Here is an 18,416-nt window from a genome sequence, read left to right as displayed (position 1 = left end):
TCTGGGACTACGATGCTGACCTTTATGATGAGGCATCAGTTCAGCGGGGGTCCAGCATTCAGCACCTCCAGTTGTCAACGGCCCTCCGCTATGGCGACCACCACAGCGCAATGCATGTGGTAGTGGCCATTCTTGTGTACTACAACTTTGTTCCTATTGAAGTACATGTCCTTTTTTTTTTTTTTTCTTTAGATACTCTGATGACATTCCCTCACTTATAGAAACGTGTTTTCCAGGCAAAAAGAGGCCAGGTAGGTCTGAGATGTGGTCATTGGCCAATTGCGTTTAGTATGGGGGCAATAAAGAGGTGGTCTTGATTTTTTAATTTCTCTCCCTTTCTATTGATAGTCCTGTCTCATTATAATGTGCACCCAGAACGGGGTCTCTGCAGAGCTTGAGCATGTTCTCCACTTTTCCAAAAAGCCTTTGCAGACCCCAATTCTCTCACTAATTCATGCTCTATCCTATCGACAGGGGCTATTGTAAAATCTTGGTAACAACCAGTGCAGTCAGTATCCTTACAGACGTGATTGCAATCTGGTGTTGGTTTTTTTTTTTGCTTAACTTTGTCCCATACCACATTTTGTTCTATTCTAACTATAAGGCTATGTGCACACGTTGCGGATTCTCTGCGGATCCGCAGCGTTTTTTTGCAGTGCAGAAACGCTGCAGATCCGCAATTGATTTACAGTACAATGTAAATCAATGAGAAAAAAAAATGGTGTGCACACATTGCCGAAAATCCGCTGCAGAAACGCTGCAGTTTAAAAGAAGTAGCATGTCACTACTTTTTTGTGAATCTGCAGCGTTTTTGTACCCATTCCATTATAGAAAACCGCAGGGGTAAAAAACGCAGCAAGTCCGCAAGAAAAAAACGCACAAAAAACGCGAAGAATCCGCAGGTGCGTTTTCTGCCAGGAGAGACAGAATCCGCACCAGAAATTCCTAAGCCTAATCCGTAACGTGTGCACATAGCCTATTTATTGCGTGTACGATTATTGCAGATGAGATGGGGAGATACATGGAGGCCGTTGCAGCCCTGGGTTATGCAGCAAAGCCTCAGTATCAGCACTTCAGAGACATCCTCCTGCAGGGACTGAAAGCACTGGGCGCCAAGGATGACGGAAAACTGGACTTCTCCTCCGCTCAGAACGGAGACGTTTCGGTAAAATCCCGGAAGGTATGTAATTGACTTGCAATTAATTTGGTATCGATGCTGCAAGACTTTACCATTCGTATCCCTTGAAGGAAGATTGTTGGCCCATTTGTGTATTTCTACAAAATTCTCCACTGTACCCATTTGTTAAAACGTCCTTAAAGGAATTGCCCAAGATTTAAAACACAAAATCTTGGCCACCCCGGCCCTTGGTTTGTGCCTGACATTACAGGTCAGTTTTGGCATAAAGTGCCCGATTTTAGGATGGAGCGTTCGGTCACGTCTGATGGCCATCGCTGTCCTTTTCCTGCTTTTCTCTTGCGTCATCCAATTGTCTGGGCAGATTAGTTATCAGATTTGCAGCCTCGTCCTCTTTTACCATTTGTCTACTTGATTTGAGGCTTTTTGCAGTGTTTTACGCTTTCCATGGCGGTGGCTTTAATGCCACCTATTGTGCAGGTGAGGAACGTTGGGAACAAGCGGCGCATAGCTGAGGAATATTCTAATGTGGCGTCTTTCCATTAGGCCGGTGCAGTAATGAGCCGGTCTCAGAATGAGAACTGTCTGTGCGTATTCCTGACTAATGCATCACAGATCTGCTGACACGCTAACCTCGAAGTCATCGCCGGCGATAATCAGGCCCGTGCAGCGGCAGAAGAGTCCGACCTAATGCTCTCCATCAGTGCAGACTGCATATGGGAGTTCCCACGGGGGGCCGCCTGGTGCCAGCTGAGGGTTACCTGCCCATCGCCGTTATTGTATGTAATTATCAATCCAATCTGTTCAGCCCAGCAGGGTTTAGATGGTAATCTGCGAGCAGCGCTCTTTCCGTGAGAGATGGATGGCGCTCTCCACCCCCTCACCCCCTATCCCCATCAGCAATGTGGCCATACAGCTGCCGTCCGTATTGTCAGACCGGCGTCATTCCACATAATTGTCCGAGAGCAATGCTCAGGGAGAGCGAAATCTGTAACTGCACATGGGGCACAGGAATTACGTACGTGTACAGACCAGCCCTCGGTGGGGGGACAGCAAGGTGTTCCTCATCATGGATGGAGCATGGGGGGTTCTGTAATGATGTGTGATGACATGCAGAGTATGGGGGTTCCAGTCATGATGACGTGCAAAATATTGAGGGGGAGTCCCATGATGATGTGCATGGTATGGAGGAGGGGTCCTGTGATGACGTGCAGTGTATGGGGGGGGGGAATTCTGTGATGACGTGCAGAGTATGGGGGGGGGTCCTGTGATGATGTGCAGGGTATGGAGGGGGGTCCTGTGATGACGTGCTGTGTAAGGGGGGAATTCTGTGATGACATGCAGAGTATGGGGGTTCCAGTCATGATGACGTGCAAAATATTGAGGGGGAGTCCCATGATGATGTGCATGGTATGGAGGAGGGGTCCTGTGATGACGTGCAGAGTATGGGGGGGGGGGGGGGGGTCCTGTGATGATGTGCAGGGTATGGAGGGGGGTCCTGTGATGACGTGCTGTGTATGGGGGGAATTCTGTGATGACGTGCAGAGTATGAGGGGGGTCCCGTGATGACATGCAGCATATGGGGGGGGGGGTCCCGTGATGATGTGCAGGGTATGGAGGGGGGTCCTGTGATGACGTGCTGTTTATGGGGGGGAATTCTGTGATGACGTGCAGAGTATGAGGGGGGTCCCGTGATGACATGCAGCATATGGGGGGGGTCCCATGATGATGTGCAGATTATGGGGCGGGTCCCATGATGATGTGCAGCATATGGGGGGTCCCATGATGACGTGCATAGTATGGGGGCGGGTCCCGTGATGACGTGCAGAGTATGGAGGGGGGGGGGGTCCGTGATGACGTGCAGAGTATGGGGGGGCCCCGTGATTACGTGCAGAGTATGCGGGGGTGTCCTGTGAGGACGTGCAGAGTATGGAGGGGTAAAGGATGATCAGATGTGTGCTGGTAGCGGTGCGCTAAGTGCCACGAGAAGTGGATGATTTTCGTGCTCTTTGCTTTCGTTTCCTGTCATTGCGTCCATTTAACTCCTTCCTGACCAGGCCGTTGGGTGATTTAAATCTACATTTTTTTTCTACTTCCTTATTGAACAGAGAACCCGGGGTCTTGGATTAATCCCCCGGTCTTACAGCCCCTAGGTGATTCCCCTGATGATCCAGTTATGGTAGATGGTTGTCTGGAAGGGACGTCCCTGTGGTCATGAGCTGCACATTGTAGAGTCGGAGACCCTGATTCCAGTGATGTCACTTACTGGGCTGCTTGCTGCAGTTTTGATAAAAAGTTTTATGAGCAGTAGATTACCAGTGGACTAATGAACCTGCTGCCCTGTGGCCCTCCATATTTAAGAGCTCTGTATAACGCCAACACCACTGATTGGCAGCTTTCTCTGTACAATGTGCATAGGCGGAAAGCTGCCAATCAGTGGTGTGAGCTGGGTTATGCAGGGCTCAGCATTTGGAGCACTGCTAGATCTGTGGCAGAAAGAACAGGGTTTTTTTTATTAAAACTGCAGCAAGTAGCCCAGTAAGTGATAGATTGTCTTTTCACCTGTCCCCGGCACATCTGGAGATCAGCGCTGATCAGGATCACAGCTGTCTGCGGTTCCCTCCGTCTCCTATTTTTGCATGTTTCTTGTGGGTGCGGTAACTCGTCACTTCCAAGGAACTATGTGCCTGAAATGGGGAACATGAAAAGACGCGTTGAGACTCCGATGTGAGTGCATCCTGCATACACTGCTTCCGACATTTGTAACCTGATAATACGGCAGACGTCTTCTTCTCCGGATCTGCCTGTGTTTGCTCCCCTCCAGAAGGTAGAAATCTGCCTCTAATGCCACCTCTCCGTCGCTGCCCTGTAACTCTGTTTTCTTCCTTCTGGGAGGTGCAATCTATGACTAGTAATGTGGCTGTTTTGTTTTTTGTTTTTTTGTCTTGCAGAGAAAGGTGCCGCTAGCTTCTGATGATGACGAGGTGGAAGAAAAGCATGTGAAAAAAAAATCTCCCAGAGGTGAGGAACAAATACACATTTATCTCCTGCTCCTAGGACTTGGTAAGTCTGATGGTGGGCGAGTATTGGGGGCCGCACACGTTCACATGTCCGGTGCTGCCTATTGTGGAGAGGAGGCAGGGCGTCATTGGTTTGGCAGTCTTCATATCCTTCTCTCCATGGTGAGCTCTGACCACAATGGCTGTCAAGGGTGCGAGGACCCTTGTACTCATGGACCGATACACAGGGCTGGATTTATGGGCAGGGGTACTCCAGTGCAAAACTCCCTTCGCACATGCTGTAGGTTTTCTTTGTAGTCGCTGCGTTTATCTATTGACAAACTACTACTTCTACTCCTAACATCCATATTAAAATTGATTTCTGTACAGGGCGCCCTCCAAAAGCTGCCACCACTTCTCCAAAGCCGCCACCGAAAGGAAGAGGACGCGGAAGAGGGAAGAAACAATAAGTCTGTTATGTGGTTTATTTTACATGTGTTTTTATGATATGTAGGGAAATACTATTCAGGTGTACATTATCTTTGAGAATAAACGTTTTATGAATGGTCTCTGTGTCTGGCTGTAGTACTATCCTTCATTCATGCAATGGAATAAAATATATTACAGGGTTCTCGGCAGTCAGGAGCCCACCAAGCCTTCAGAGGGGAGAACGTAAATCCCCAAAAGCATATACAAAAATATGGATTGATCTATCGTGTTTTTCCCCCATGACAGCACCACAGAGAGGGGATCCGCCCTTCAGGGACAGGAAACCTACAGGATAAAATGGGCGGTACCTCTCCCCTGCATCAGTTTGGTTTCCTGTCCCTGACTGAGAACCTGCTAGGTCGGTACCTGAAACTGTTCCGAAGCTTAAACCGAGGAGCCGGCCAGTCCGAGTTCTGGCAGCGGGGATGCCTTCCACGGCTGGTGCGGTGTCCGAAGCCGCCACTGCTGGGACCGAGGGGTCTCCGGATAGGAGATAGGGGCTCCCGAGACTGGGTGCGCATGAGGAGTTAAGTGCATGAGGTGCACCAAGATGGGATGGCCGCCACCCCGGATCTATACATAAGCATTTCCGGGTCCCTGGCAGCATGCGCACAGGGGGAAGGGGGGGGAAGGATCGCGCTTCCCCCAGCAACGCAGCCACGGGGAGGGGCTAATAATAGGCGCTAATTTTAAAAAGGGGTAGGTTAAGGAGCTCCTTGCTGCATGCCGTCCCACGGAGATACCATGGAGAACAGCCACCAGCAGCTGCAACCGCCGCAGCAGCACCACCACCAATGAGCAAAACCGGATATACAGAAAAAGCGAACTGATGGCACCCGGAGTTCTAGGTCCAGCAGCCATTCCACGCAGCGCAGCAAAAGCTCCAGCGTGGTTAACCAGCTACCGCTTACGGATCTTACTCTACAGGAACCTACTCCTCCAGAACCGGTATCCGTGGTTGCGTCAGATTGGTGAGTGATCTCCGTGAAAGTTCACTATTGTAATTGGGGTCCCCTCTTCTTCGTTTATGTTAGGCAAGGAAAAGAACTGGGAAAACAAAACATAGAACCTGACCTCTGGGTGAAAAGGCTGAAGAGTTGGCCAGGTGACCTACAAACTAAACAAAAGCTTTGCTCAATCCCATGCGAGGGCAAGTTTCTATTCGGAGAGACCCTGGATGATATCTTGCAGAAAGCAGGTGACAAGAAAAAAGGGTTCCCTAATCTGGCCCCACCATTCACTAAACGGCCCTTTCGGAATAGGAAATTTTTTTAGGAGAAGACCACCGAGGGAGCAGAGCAGATGGGATGACGGGACAAGGGGTTCCTTTGTAATTCCTCACGGGATAGAACCCCCCCCCCCCCCCCCCCCAAGTGAGAACCCCCCCCCAAGTGACAACTCCCCCAGGGTGGGAGGGAGATTATCTCAGTTCCTCCCGGCCTGGGAGAAAATTTCATCCAGCCCTTGGATTCTAAACTTAATAAGATTCGGGCTTCGAATAGACTTTCTCTCCCTACCTCCCCAAAACTACGTGGTAACCCTGCTGAGGTCCTCCCCTCAACAACAAGAGGCCCTAGAACTGGAAATTATAAAACTGATAGACAAAGCTGAAATCCAGGAAGCCCCCCTCTGGAGAGAGGGGTGGTATTTTACTCCCCATTATTTCTAGTTCCAAAGCTGGACGGGTCCTTCCGGACAATAATAAACTTACGACAGCTAAACACTTATGTAAGAAACCAGAAATTCAAAATTGAGTCAATAAAGTCAACGATCAAAAACCTGTTTCCAAACTGTTTTATAATAGTACTGCAGATCAATTGCACCCCGCATATTTACCAAACTGATAGCGGAGATGATGGCCCATCTGAGAGAGAGAGACATTTTGATAGTCCCATACTTGGACGACTTTCTGATTGTGAGCAATTCGGCCCAACTCTGCCAACAATGCGACAGAATGATAGATACTCCAATTTAGGCTGGCTTGGAAACCTTCAAAAATCAAAACTAGAACCAACCGGGTTCAGGAATTTTTGGGTCTCACCTTGGACTCTATTTTTCAAGAATGCCACCTCCCAGTCCAGATTAAACAAAAAATAGTAAGTCTAGTGTCAGAAGCTCGCTCAAATCCTTCCATGACTCTGAGAAAGGCGATGTCATTACTGGGGTCCCCTCTCTGCTTGCCTTCCAGCAGTTCAGTGGGCACAACTCCACATGAAACCTCTCCAATGGGACATTCTGAGAAACCAGGTTATACTAAAAGGACGTTTAGAAAGTCACATGACTCTAAGTTTAGCTACTATTCATTCCCTAGCTTAGTGGATGGATCTCAATAACCTGTCAAAAGGGATTCCCTGGGTGATGGAGGTATCTCGGATCGTTACCACAGATGCAAGTCCCACAGGGTGGGGAGCTCACCTGGACAACAGGGTCACTCAGGGGGTTTGGACAGGTCAGGAACACGGGGCCTCCTCAAACCAAAAAGAACTCTGGGCAGTGAGTCGCGCCTTGTTGGGTTTCCTACACAGGTTACAGGGGCATCGTGTCTGAGTATTTTCAGACAACCGAGTAGTGGTAGCCTACCTAAACCACCGGGGGGGGGGGAGGGAACCAGATCTCAAGCACTAATAGAAACCACCTCTGAAATTTTCAGTTTAGTAGAGAACAACTTCCTAACCCTTTCTGCGTTGCATATAAGAGGAGTAGAGGACCAGAAGGCGGACTTCCTGAGCCGTACCCAATTAAAACAGGGAGAATGGAATCTAAATCAGTGCATCTTCGACAAAATCACAGATATGTGGGGAATCCCTGTAATAGACCTCTTTGCCAATATGTACAACAAAAAAGTAAAAACCTTTTGTTCCCTGGACCCCAGGGGGAACCCTCAGGCTGTAGATGCGTTCACGATTCCTTGGACACAGACTCTTGCGTATGCCTTTCCTCCAACTATCCTCATCCCAGCAGTTCTGCGAAAAGTCAGGGAGGACAGGTCCAGGCTCAACCTAATAGCCCCCTTCTGGCCCAAGAGGACCTGGTTCTCCTGGATGAGGATGCTATCGGTCACCGATCCCAGGGTTCTTCCGGACCTCCTATTACAGGGACTGGTGTTCCACCCTCAGTCAGAGAATCTCCACCTGACAGCGTGGAGTTTGAAATGTCACTATTTAAGGAAAGGGGTTTTTCGGATAAGTTAGTCTCTACACTAATGAAAAGTAGGTCCACAAAAATCTATGGCAAAACCTGGAAAAAAATTTTGTCCACCTCCGGGGTAAGATTACAAGACGGGGTCCCAATTGCTGAAATATTAGAATTTCTACAAAAGGGTCTAGATCTGGGCCTTTCAGTAAGTACCTTTGTGGCATGTGCACACGTCAGTATTTTCTAGCAGAAATTTCTTGACAAAAACCGGACATTTCTGCCAGAAATCCGCATGCGTTTTTGGTGCGTTTTTTACAAAATGCATAGAATAGCGGGAAAAACGCAGAAAAACCGCAAAATTAATGAACATGCTGCTTTTTTTTTTTTACCGCAATGTTTTTTTTTTGCAGAAAAATATGCGTCATGTGCACAAAAATTGCAGACTGCATTCTAAATGATAGGATGCCTATGTCTGCAGTTTGTAATGCGTTTTTATCGCGAAAAAACCTGAACGTGTGAACATACCCTTAAAAGTACAGATAGCAGCCCTAGGAGCAATTGCACTGTGAAAACAGCAGCCAACCCTTGGGTAACACTGTTTATCAGAGCAGCCGCAAGATCTAGACCAGTAAAGGTACCTTCACACTGAACAATTTAACAACGATATCGCTAGCGATCCGTGACGTTGCAGTGTCCTGGATATCGATATCATTGTGTTTGACACGCAGCAGCGATCTGGATCCTGCTGTGACATCGTTGGTCGGAGCAGAAAGTCCAGAACTTTATTTCGTCGCTGGATCTCCCGCAGACATCGCTGAATCGGCGTGTGTGACGCCGATTCAGCGATGTCTTCACTGGTAACCAGGGTAAACATCAGGGCCGCGCTTAGTAACCCGATGTTTACCCTGGTTACCAGTGTAAGTGTAGAAAAGAAAAAAAAACACTACATACTTACATTCCGGTGTCTGTTTCAGCGCCGGCCGTAAAGCACAGCAGTGACGTCACGCACGCGCGGCCTCCCGCGGCCATTTTCCTGAAGCTCCGTGAAGCAGAGCACTCCATCTGCGTACGCGCGGCCTCGGGAAGATGGCCGCCGCCACCGATATTCAACCCGGCTCTGCTGCTCACATTGCATTTCGGGCCGCTGCGTCACCTCACCGGTGGAAGGGACCCTGCGCATGCCATACCGCACCTCTGCCGCCGCCACACTACTGCTGCAACCCCCCCATGGACACCAGGCCGTGGCGTCGCCCACCTAAGCTGGAAGGGACCCTGCTCATACATGGACAGAAATGAGGCGAGTTTGGGTTTAAAGACCCGCATCTGGTCCATGTATCGGACCACAAGACACTGTGACAGCAGCGTTACCCTAATTTGTCGATATAGTATCCGGCCAGATACTTTAATTTCATCCTCCTTAGGCTATAAAGGTTCTGCATCAAAAGGCGAGTGTCATTGACTTTGAATCTCCACGTACCTGCTGTGAGGTTTGTGCCATTGCTAGGTATCGTTCATGTATCCTAGTTATTAAAATTAGGAATGTGCACGATACCAGCGGATCATGTATGCATCCTCACCCTGGACAAATCCTTTAGTGTCTGTTTGGCAGATGTTCCAATCAGATCTGTAATAGTGATGAGCGACTGTGTTCGGATAAGGAGTCTGCATGCTCTGGTGCTAACCAAGTGACTTCTGCGTACTCGAATACGTTCGAGTCCCTGCGGCTGCATGTGTCACAGCTGTTCGACAGTTGCAAAACATGCAGGGATTGATTTCCTGTTTGTTGGGCAATCCCTGCATGTGTTGCGACTGTCGAACAGCCACGAGACATGCAGCCGCATTGACTTTTTTTTTTTCTGTTTCCTCCACATCATGTCATTACTTTTGCAGATTTTTACCAACAACTTCTGCAGACAAATCCGCTCCAAAATCCACAGTTTGGTTTGGATTGGCTGCAGAAAGTCTGATGTATGTTAGACCGCACATGGAGTACTGTGTCCAGTTTTGGGCACCGGTGCTCAGGAAGGATATAATGGAACTAGAGAGAGTACAAAGGAGGGCAACAAAATTAATAAAGGGGATGGGAGAACTACAATACCCAGATAGATTAGCGAAATTAGGATTATTTAGTCTAGAAAAAAGACGACTGAGGGGCGATCTAATAACCATGTATAAGTATATAAGGGGACAATACAAATATCTCGCTGAGGATCTGTTTATACCAAGGAAGGTGACGGGCACAAGGGGGCATTCTTTGCGTCTGGAGGAGAGAAGGTTTTTCCACCAACATAGAAGAGGATTCTTTACTGTTAGGGCAGTGAGAATCTGGAATTGCTTGCCTGAGGAGGTGGTGATGGCGAACTCAGTCGAGGGGTTCAAGAGAGGCCTGGATGTCTTCCTGGAGCAGAACAATATTGTATCATACAATTATTAGGTTCTGTAGAAGGACGTAGATCTGGGTATTTATTATGATGGAATATAGGCTGAACTGGATGGACAAATGTCTTTTTTCGGCCTTACTAACTATGTTACTATGTGAACTTAGCCTTACAGATCAATGGCGGTTTAGGAGTTCTATACATGCTTACAGCTTTATTGGAGACCTGAGAAAAGTCAGTGCACTATAGAAATTGACCTCAAACCCCCCCCCCCCTCGACATCAATCATATGATGGGACAGTGGTTGATTTCCTGCAGTGTCCAATGCTCGGCGTCCCGATGTGGGGTTGACCATAGATTCTCCCATCTTTAGTGAATACAGTTCATAAAATATGGAAATTTACCGTTTACATTTTTTTTTTTCTTTTTTTCTTCTGCGTTCCTACATGCGTGCGTTTTCTCACCGCATTGGAGAACTGCCTTTTCGACTGCATTTACAGCTCTTGATGACTCCAGTTGTGTGTAAATATTAGAAAACAGCAGGGTAATACATTCCAAGAATCACTTGAGTAGTGCCGCAAAGACGAGTGTCCTTACCGGTATTGTAGTCGTACTCCCGAGATCCCCCGCTGTTTCTAATCAGTGCGCACAGCCGTGAAAAAACTGGACTGACATTTACAGGCGCAGCGGGGAGATACTTGACTACTGAATGTTAAAGATTCCACTACCTGTGTTTCAAAGTGGCCACTGTATATGATAAGTTTTCACCGGGGAACCGCTCGTTGCTTCATCTGATGGCTTAATGAGGATATCGATAATGAAGCGGTTCCCCTCGCGCAGCCACGTATCGGTAGAGTGTAGCCTCTCCTGTGTATAGCCTTCCTACCACTAATCTTTAACATGTCCTCAGTTGGTCGTGGAGATGAAGAATAATCCGCCATAAATTATGAATTTTTCCATCTCCTCCACCAGATTTGGGAGGTCGTAAATATCGATAGTATGGAGAAACCCTATCTGGATGACTCCTCTCCCGATCCCCGGGGGAGAAGGACCAGACAGGCTGCCATTCCCTTCTGCTCGTTCTGCCGAGCTCCATTGCTGGTGGTGATGTCTTGTCTAACGCGACTCTTAAATTTTAATAGCCGAATGAAACAATGCTTTAGCCAAGTCCTAGCTCTAATGTGTGCTCCCTCCATTAACGATGTTTGTACGCTTACAGAGAAGGAAGCCGGTGCTGAAACTTTCATGACTGATATTATAAAGCTTGTGTATTTACATTTTTGCTACATTTGTGGATTATTTTTCTATATTTTTTTTTAAATTATTACTAATATGTTGGAGGCAATAAATGGGAGCTAAAGTGTCAGTCACTTCAATTTTTAATTTAATAGTGCACATGGAAATTGTAGTATCCGGTATCTTCTTTCTCTTCCTAGAACGATCATTGACTCTTAACTCACGGGTAAAACCTATATTCACTGAAGATTTTCCCATTTTCGAGAGTGATGACAGTTGGTGCTTGTAAACTTCTATGGAGATGGAAATAGCTAGAGGTGGGCACAGATATTTTGCTGATACTTCTGCTTTAGTGAGGAGCGAACGTTCTACTTTCTCCACTATGATTGATCATTCATTCTCAAAAGTCTCAGTTCATGGGTTAAATCTGTTTTCAGCCAAGACTGATTGATTGTTACATTACTGAGAGAGGTGATGACAGTTGCTGCTGATAGGATACTTTATAGAGGACTAGATCTCCTCCCCTTCATAGAACTTTATGAGCACCAATTGTCATCTATCGCAGTCATGGCAAAAATCTGTCTTCCCTGAATACAGATTTTTACCTTCAAGTTGAGAATGATTAATCCTGGTGGAGAGAGAAGCAGAACTTGCAGCAAAATGTGTCTGTCTCTAGTTCACCTATCTCCGTAGAATTTTAGAAGCACCAACTGTCATCTTTTTTAATAATGGAGACTCTTCACTGAATATAGGTCTTACCCATGAATTGAGAGTAAAGGATCAGTCCAGGAGAAGAAAGAAGCAGATTTTTTTGATGAGACAGATTTAATGGACAGAAGAGTCCATGGACAGGTAGTCTCATTGAAAATATAAAATGTTGACCCATGTCTCACTCCTGAAGTCTTATCTGTATACAGAGCCTGATCTGATTTTTTTTTTTTTTTGTTCTTACTTATATCGGGGCATGATTTAGACCTTTGCTGCTCCATCTTTTGCCTGAGGCCTTCTGCTGTGTCTTTGTCCGTGTCGTTCAACCGCACACAAAGAGCCAGTCTCAGATGAGCTTCTTATGGGGGACTTGTGCACCATTCGATACTTAGCACTACTCAATCACGCAGGACCGAGCACAATCGCCCATTACTAACTGCCAGCTCACTGAGGGATTAGATTACAGCTGCCTATTTAAGTCAATGGGGGAGGGAGGAGCACAGATTGTACTCTTGCTTTCTAGTAAGTGTTTCTCACCTCCGTGATGGATTTACAGCTTGGTTCTGCAGTATAATATCCTCCATGCCATTGCTTCTGAACAAGTGCTACATAGAGACAGCAGCTAGTTTCCACCCACTCATTTAGAGACCACTGAAAATCAGACAGCGCCTACTGAGGAAAAATTAGTAAAAATGTAGAATACAGATTATAATGTCCTGAAATGGTGTTATTCTTTATGTACTGTCATAACAGCCTATTCTGGATTGTCACTTGGCAACTCTCCTGAGTGAGGATAACATTAATTCTTTTGTCCCAGCCGTTCTCTGGCAGCTCACAGGCTTATGTGCTTATGATACATCTCCTCTGTCAGTTGAGACACAGGTTTTGGGGAGCGGTGTTTTTAGACTGAAGATTTTTGTGATTAGGATTGGGCTGTTTTATTACTTGGAGAACCCCTATAGATCTAAAAACTATGACAGAAAAAAAGCATCCTTACTTGTCAAACCCTGGCCACTATCCATGCATGGCAGGGTTCAGCAGCTCAATTGATAAACGAAGGAGGCAGTACAGGGGCAAAATACTGATGAACAAGCCTTCACAAACTGACCATTCATGGAGAAGGGTGATTGCCTAGTATTAAAAAAAAAATGTACACAGATAAGTCTTGTATCACACAGGTGTAGTGCAGTGTGTAACTGACATCCTATTGGTCAGGCCCATGCTACTCGATCAGGTGGGCTCCCAAGCACTATTTAAGTGCACCCCACAGGGACAGACACACCCAATTTTTTCCACCAACACTACAAGGTCTGGCCACATCTGCAGAAGATGAAACAATACATGAGGCACTAGCTGATATTTTGGCCAAAAATGAAATGCTCGCAACCCACATGAAAGGTCTGAACTTGCAAGACAATAGGACCCTTGACGTAGGTTGTGAGCAGGGCTGGCATCAGCGGCAGGCAGACTAGGCAGCTGCCTAGGGCCCCCGCTCCCTCAGGGGCCCCCAACTAGTCGCCTGCCACCAGCGCCGACCCCTTCTGTCAGCGCCGACTGCCCCCCGCCAGCGTCGACGCATTCAACTATACCAGCATCTATGACGCCTTTACAGTTCAATGCAATGATGGAGGAGAGTCAGCTGGCGCTCCCTCTCCCATCATTCCTCTCTGACACTGCAGGTGTGCAATGATGTTACTTCATCGCGCACCCGCTGTGTGCCGGGCAGTGCAGTCGCTGAGACCGGAGCCAGGAGCAGCACGAGGAGAGGTGAGGATTGTGTTTTTTTTTTTAAAATATATCAGTGAGTAAGTACTGGACTGTGGGGCCATTCTCTCGGGGGGGGGGGGGGGGGTTAGCTACATTATATTCTATGGGGGGGATGTATTACATTCTAAGGGGGTCTGTATTATACTATATGAGGAGGGCTACATTATACTCTGAGGCGGCTACCATATATTCTATGGAGGGGCTGCATTATACTACACTGCTCAAAAAAATAAAGGGAACACTAAAATCCCACATCCAAGATAATGAATGAATGAAATATTCCAGTTGTAAATCTATTCATTACATAGTGGAATGTGTTGAGAACAATAAAACCTAAAAGTGATCAACGTAAATCACAACTAATATCCCATGGAGGTCTGAAGTTGGAATGGTGCTCAAAATCAAAGTGGAAAATTAAGTTACAGAATGATCCAACTTCAGTGGAAATGCCTCAAGACAAGGAATTGATGCTCAGTAGTGTGTGTGGCATGCTCCTGATGAGGCTGTGGATGGTCTCCTGAGGGATCTCCTCCCAGACCTGGACTAATGCATCCGCCAACTCCTGGACAGTCTGTGGTGCAACGTGACGTTGGTGGATGGTGCGAGACATGATGTCCCAGATGTGTTCAATCGGATTCAGGTCTGGGAAACGGGTGGGCCAGTCCATAGCTTCAATGCCTTCATCTTGCAGGAACTGCTGACACACTCCAGCCACATGAGGTCTGGCATTGTCCTGCATTAGGAAGAACCCAGGGACAACCGCACCAGCATATGGTCTCAAAAGGGGTCTGAGGATCTCATCTCGGTACTTAATGGCAGTCAGGCTACCTCTGGCGAGCACATGGAGGGCTGTGCGGCCCTCCAAAGAAATGCCACCCCACACCATTACTGACCCACTGCCAATCCGGTCATGCTGAAGGATGTTGCAGACAGCAGATCGCTCTCCACGGTGTCTCCAGACTCTTTCATGTCTGTCACATGTGCTCAGTGTGAACCTGTTTTCATCTGTGAAGAGCACAGGGTGCTAGTGGCGAATTTGCCAATCCTGGTGTTCTGTGGCAAATGCCAAGCGTCCTGCACGGTGTTGGGCTGTGAGCACATCATCCATCTGTGGGTGTCGGGCACTCAGACCATCCTCGTGGAGTCGGTTTCTAACTGCAGACACATGCATATTTGTGGCCTGCTGGAGGTTATTTTGCAGGGCTCTGGCAATGCTCCTGTTCCTCCTTGCACAAAGGCTGAGGTAGCAGTCCTGCTGCTGGGTTGTTGCCCTCCTACGGCCCCCTCCACGTCTCCTGGTGTACTGGCCTGTCTCCTGGTAGCGCCTCCAGCCTCTGGACACTACACTGACAGACACAGCAAACCTTGCCACAGCTCGCATTGATGTGCCATCCTGGATTAGCTGCACTACCTGAGCCACTTGTGTGGGTGGTAGAGTCCGTCTCATGCTACCACGAGTGTGAAAGCACAACCAACATTCAAAAGTGACCAAAACATCATCCAGAAAGCATTGTGTTATGACCTGGTGGTAAGGACAATAATGGACCTGGTGGTTAGGAGCACACGGAATGACCTGATAGTTACAAATAATATTGGACGAGCTCTGAGACGTGGGAGCTCTGCTGACCGCAATCCCTAATCCTATCACACACACTAGAAATAGCCGTGGATTGCTCCTAACGCTCCCTATGCAACTCGGCACAGCCTAAGGAACTAGCTAGCCCTGAAGATAGAAAAAAAAAGCCTACCTTGCCTCAGAGAAATTCCCCAATGGAAAAGGCAGCCCTCCACATATAATGACTGTGAGTAAAGATGAAAATACAAACACAGAGATGAAATAGATTTAGCAAAGTGAGGCCCGACTTACTGAACATACTGAGGATAGGAAAGGTAACTTTGCGGTCAGCACAAAAAGACCACGCAGAGGGCGCAAAAGACTCTCCGCACCGACTCACGGTGCGGAGGCGCTCCCTCTGCGTCCAAGAGCTTCCAGCAAGCTAGACAAAAATCAAAATAGCAAGCTGGACAGAAAAATAGCAAACTAAAGAAAAACAAGCAGGAACTTAGCTTCTGCTGGGAAGACAGGTCACAAGAACGATCCAGGAGTGAACAGACCAATACTGGAACATTGACAGGTGGCATGGAGCAAAGATCTAGGTAGAGTTAAATAGAGCAGCCAGCTAACAAATTAACCTCGTCACCTGTGGAAGGAACCTCAGAAGCCGCAGCCCCATTCACAACTACCAGAGGAAGCCCATGGACAGAACCAGCCGAAGTACCATTCATGACCACAGGAGGGAGCTTGACAACAGAATTCACAACAGCATTGGTACTGAGATGTGGTTTGTGGTCCCCACCTGCAGAACCAATCCTTTTATTGAGTGTGTCTTGATAATTGCCAATAATTTCCATCTGTTGTCTATTCCATTTGCACAACAGCATTTGAAATTGATTGTCAAACTGTTGCTTCCTAAGTGGACAGTTTGATTTCACAGAAGTTTGATTTACTTGGAGTTAAATTCTGTTGTTTAAGTGTTCCCTTTATTTTTTGAGCAGTGTATATGAGGGGGCTGCATTATGTTCTATGAGGGGTTACATTATATTGTATGGCAGGGCTGCAGTATACTCAGGGCGCTACATTATATTCTGTGGGGTGGCTGCATAAGGCTGCCGTCACACTAGCAGTATTTGGTCAGTATTTTACATCAGTATTTGTATGCCAAAACCAGGAGTGGAACAAATAGAGGAAAAGTATAATAGAAACATATGCACCACTTCTGCATTTATCACCCACTCCTGGTTTTGGCTTCCAAATACTGATGTAAACTACTGACCAAATACTGCTAGTGTGACGGCAGCCTTATAGTCTGGGGTGGCAGCATTATGCTATATGTGGGCTGCATTATACTGTATTGAGGACTATGGGGAATTCATTATACTATATGAAGAACTATGGGATGCATTATACTATGGGAAGTGAATTGTACTACATGGATGACTATGGCAGTGCATTATACTATATGGAGCACTAGGAGAAGTGTATTATACTGTATGGAGGACTGAGCATTGTATTTTAATATATGGAGGGCTATGAGGAGTGTATTATACTATATGGAGGACTGAGAAGTGTATTTTAATATATGGATGACTATAGGGAGTGTATTATACTATAGGACTATGGGGAGTGTATTATACTATATGGAGGGGTATGGGGTGTGCATTTTACAATATGGAAGACTGTGGTGCACATTATACTATGTAGAGGACTATGGGGTGTATTTTACTAAAAAAAAAACAAAATGCTGCATATTCATTGAGTGATTGGATTGTTTACATGGGAAGAAAAATCATTGTTTTCAGCAGCACATCGCTGGTACAAACTGTAGATGTGCTGCTGATAACATGATACTGTATGTCTAATAGTGATCGTTCTGTTCCCATCATTCTTTCTCAGTTGATGTAAAGAGGCCAGGAAACAAGCGAGCGACTTCAATATTGTCGATCACACTCGTTTAGCGGCCTGAACTCGGCACATGTAAATACAACATAAATGCTTCTGTGTGATGTGCAATATGTTAGCATTTGGGGCCCCATTTTAAACTGTTTCCTGGGGCCCCACTTTGCCTAAAACCGGCCCTGGTTGTGAGCATGAGTGTATTGGCGAAAATAGCTATTGCCTCATGTTTTTTCAGCTTTTGCAGGCTGAGGCCAGGCCCTGTAGTATTGGTGGGGAGAATTGGGGTATATGTCCTGTTGGGGTACACTTATATAGTGCAGAACTAATAGGCTGTAAGCCAGACACTGTGCACTGCATGTATCTGTGTGACCGGTGCCCTATACAAGACTTATCTGTGTGCACGTATGATACTATCCAACCGTCCCCTCCATGATTGGTCGCTGTGTGAGTGGTTGTTTCATCAGTATTTGTACGTGTGCTGCCTCCGCCTTTATTATGGGGGTCTGTTGCATGAGATAGTGCATTAAAATTGTGATTTGTGTTTGTACGTATGGCACCTTTTTCCTCTAGTATTGGACATGACTTTGCAGACATGTCTCAGTCTACACAGCAAAGCTTTAGATTCAGTTTTGTTTTGTTAGTATTCATGTTTTCTTAGTCTAGGTTTTTAATTAAAAAAAAATAAAATAATAATAATTTTCTGAGGATCCAATTGTGGTTGTTCATGGTTGTTCAGCTGATCTCTCTCGTGTTCAGAAACCTATGCCCAAAATGATTTTATTTTTCCATGAGTCTTGTTTGGGTTGTCATGATTAACCAGCCTCGTGGGTGTAAGATTTTGGCCATAAACCCAGCAATGCTCATACAAATAACAGTAGATTCTGCAGATGAGCCTTATATTGTGTCCTTTTGTGTCTGGCAGAGTTTTCAGGCATCTTAATGAAGTTAGGTTTTATTGACAACCTTCCCTCTTTTAGATGATTTTTTTTTATCACCGCCTCCATCTGATGCACCTTCTGGTTGCAATGTAGTCTCACCATTTCGTCCGTCGTGATGGACGTGCACACAATGGAGCATTGAGAGGAATGAGGCAGCCTGGGAAGATCCGAGAT

The 18,416-nt window shown here is 46.7% G+C and overlaps 1 protein-coding gene across 1 annotated transcript in view; it reads left to right on the top strand.

The window, feature by feature from the left end:
• The window catches only part of VRK1 (VRK serine/threonine kinase 1), a 33,995-nt gene extending 29,292 nt beyond the window's left edge, over positions 1 to 4,703 (top strand). Inside the window, exons 10-13 of the mRNA XM_069735489.1 lie at positions 193 to 251; positions 1,005 to 1,180; positions 4,087 to 4,156; positions 4,525 to 4,703. Of these exons, the coding sequence (XP_069591590.1) occupies positions 193 to 251; positions 1,005 to 1,180; positions 4,087 to 4,156; positions 4,525 to 4,604 (385 nt within the window). The 3' untranslated portion in view covers positions 4,605 to 4,703. The remainder of the gene's footprint in view (positions 1 to 192; positions 252 to 1,004; positions 1,181 to 4,086; positions 4,157 to 4,524) is intronic.
• Positions 4,704 to 18,416: the final 13,713 nt, after the last annotated feature.

This window comes from Ranitomeya imitator, chromosome 1 (genome assembly GCF_032444005.1).
Source record: "Ranitomeya imitator isolate aRanImi1 chromosome 1, aRanImi1.pri, whole genome shotgun sequence".
Classification (NCBI taxonomy): Eukaryota; Metazoa; Chordata; class Amphibia; order Anura; family Dendrobatidae; genus Ranitomeya; species Ranitomeya imitator.
This window is presented reverse-complemented; position numbering and strand designations above follow the sequence as displayed.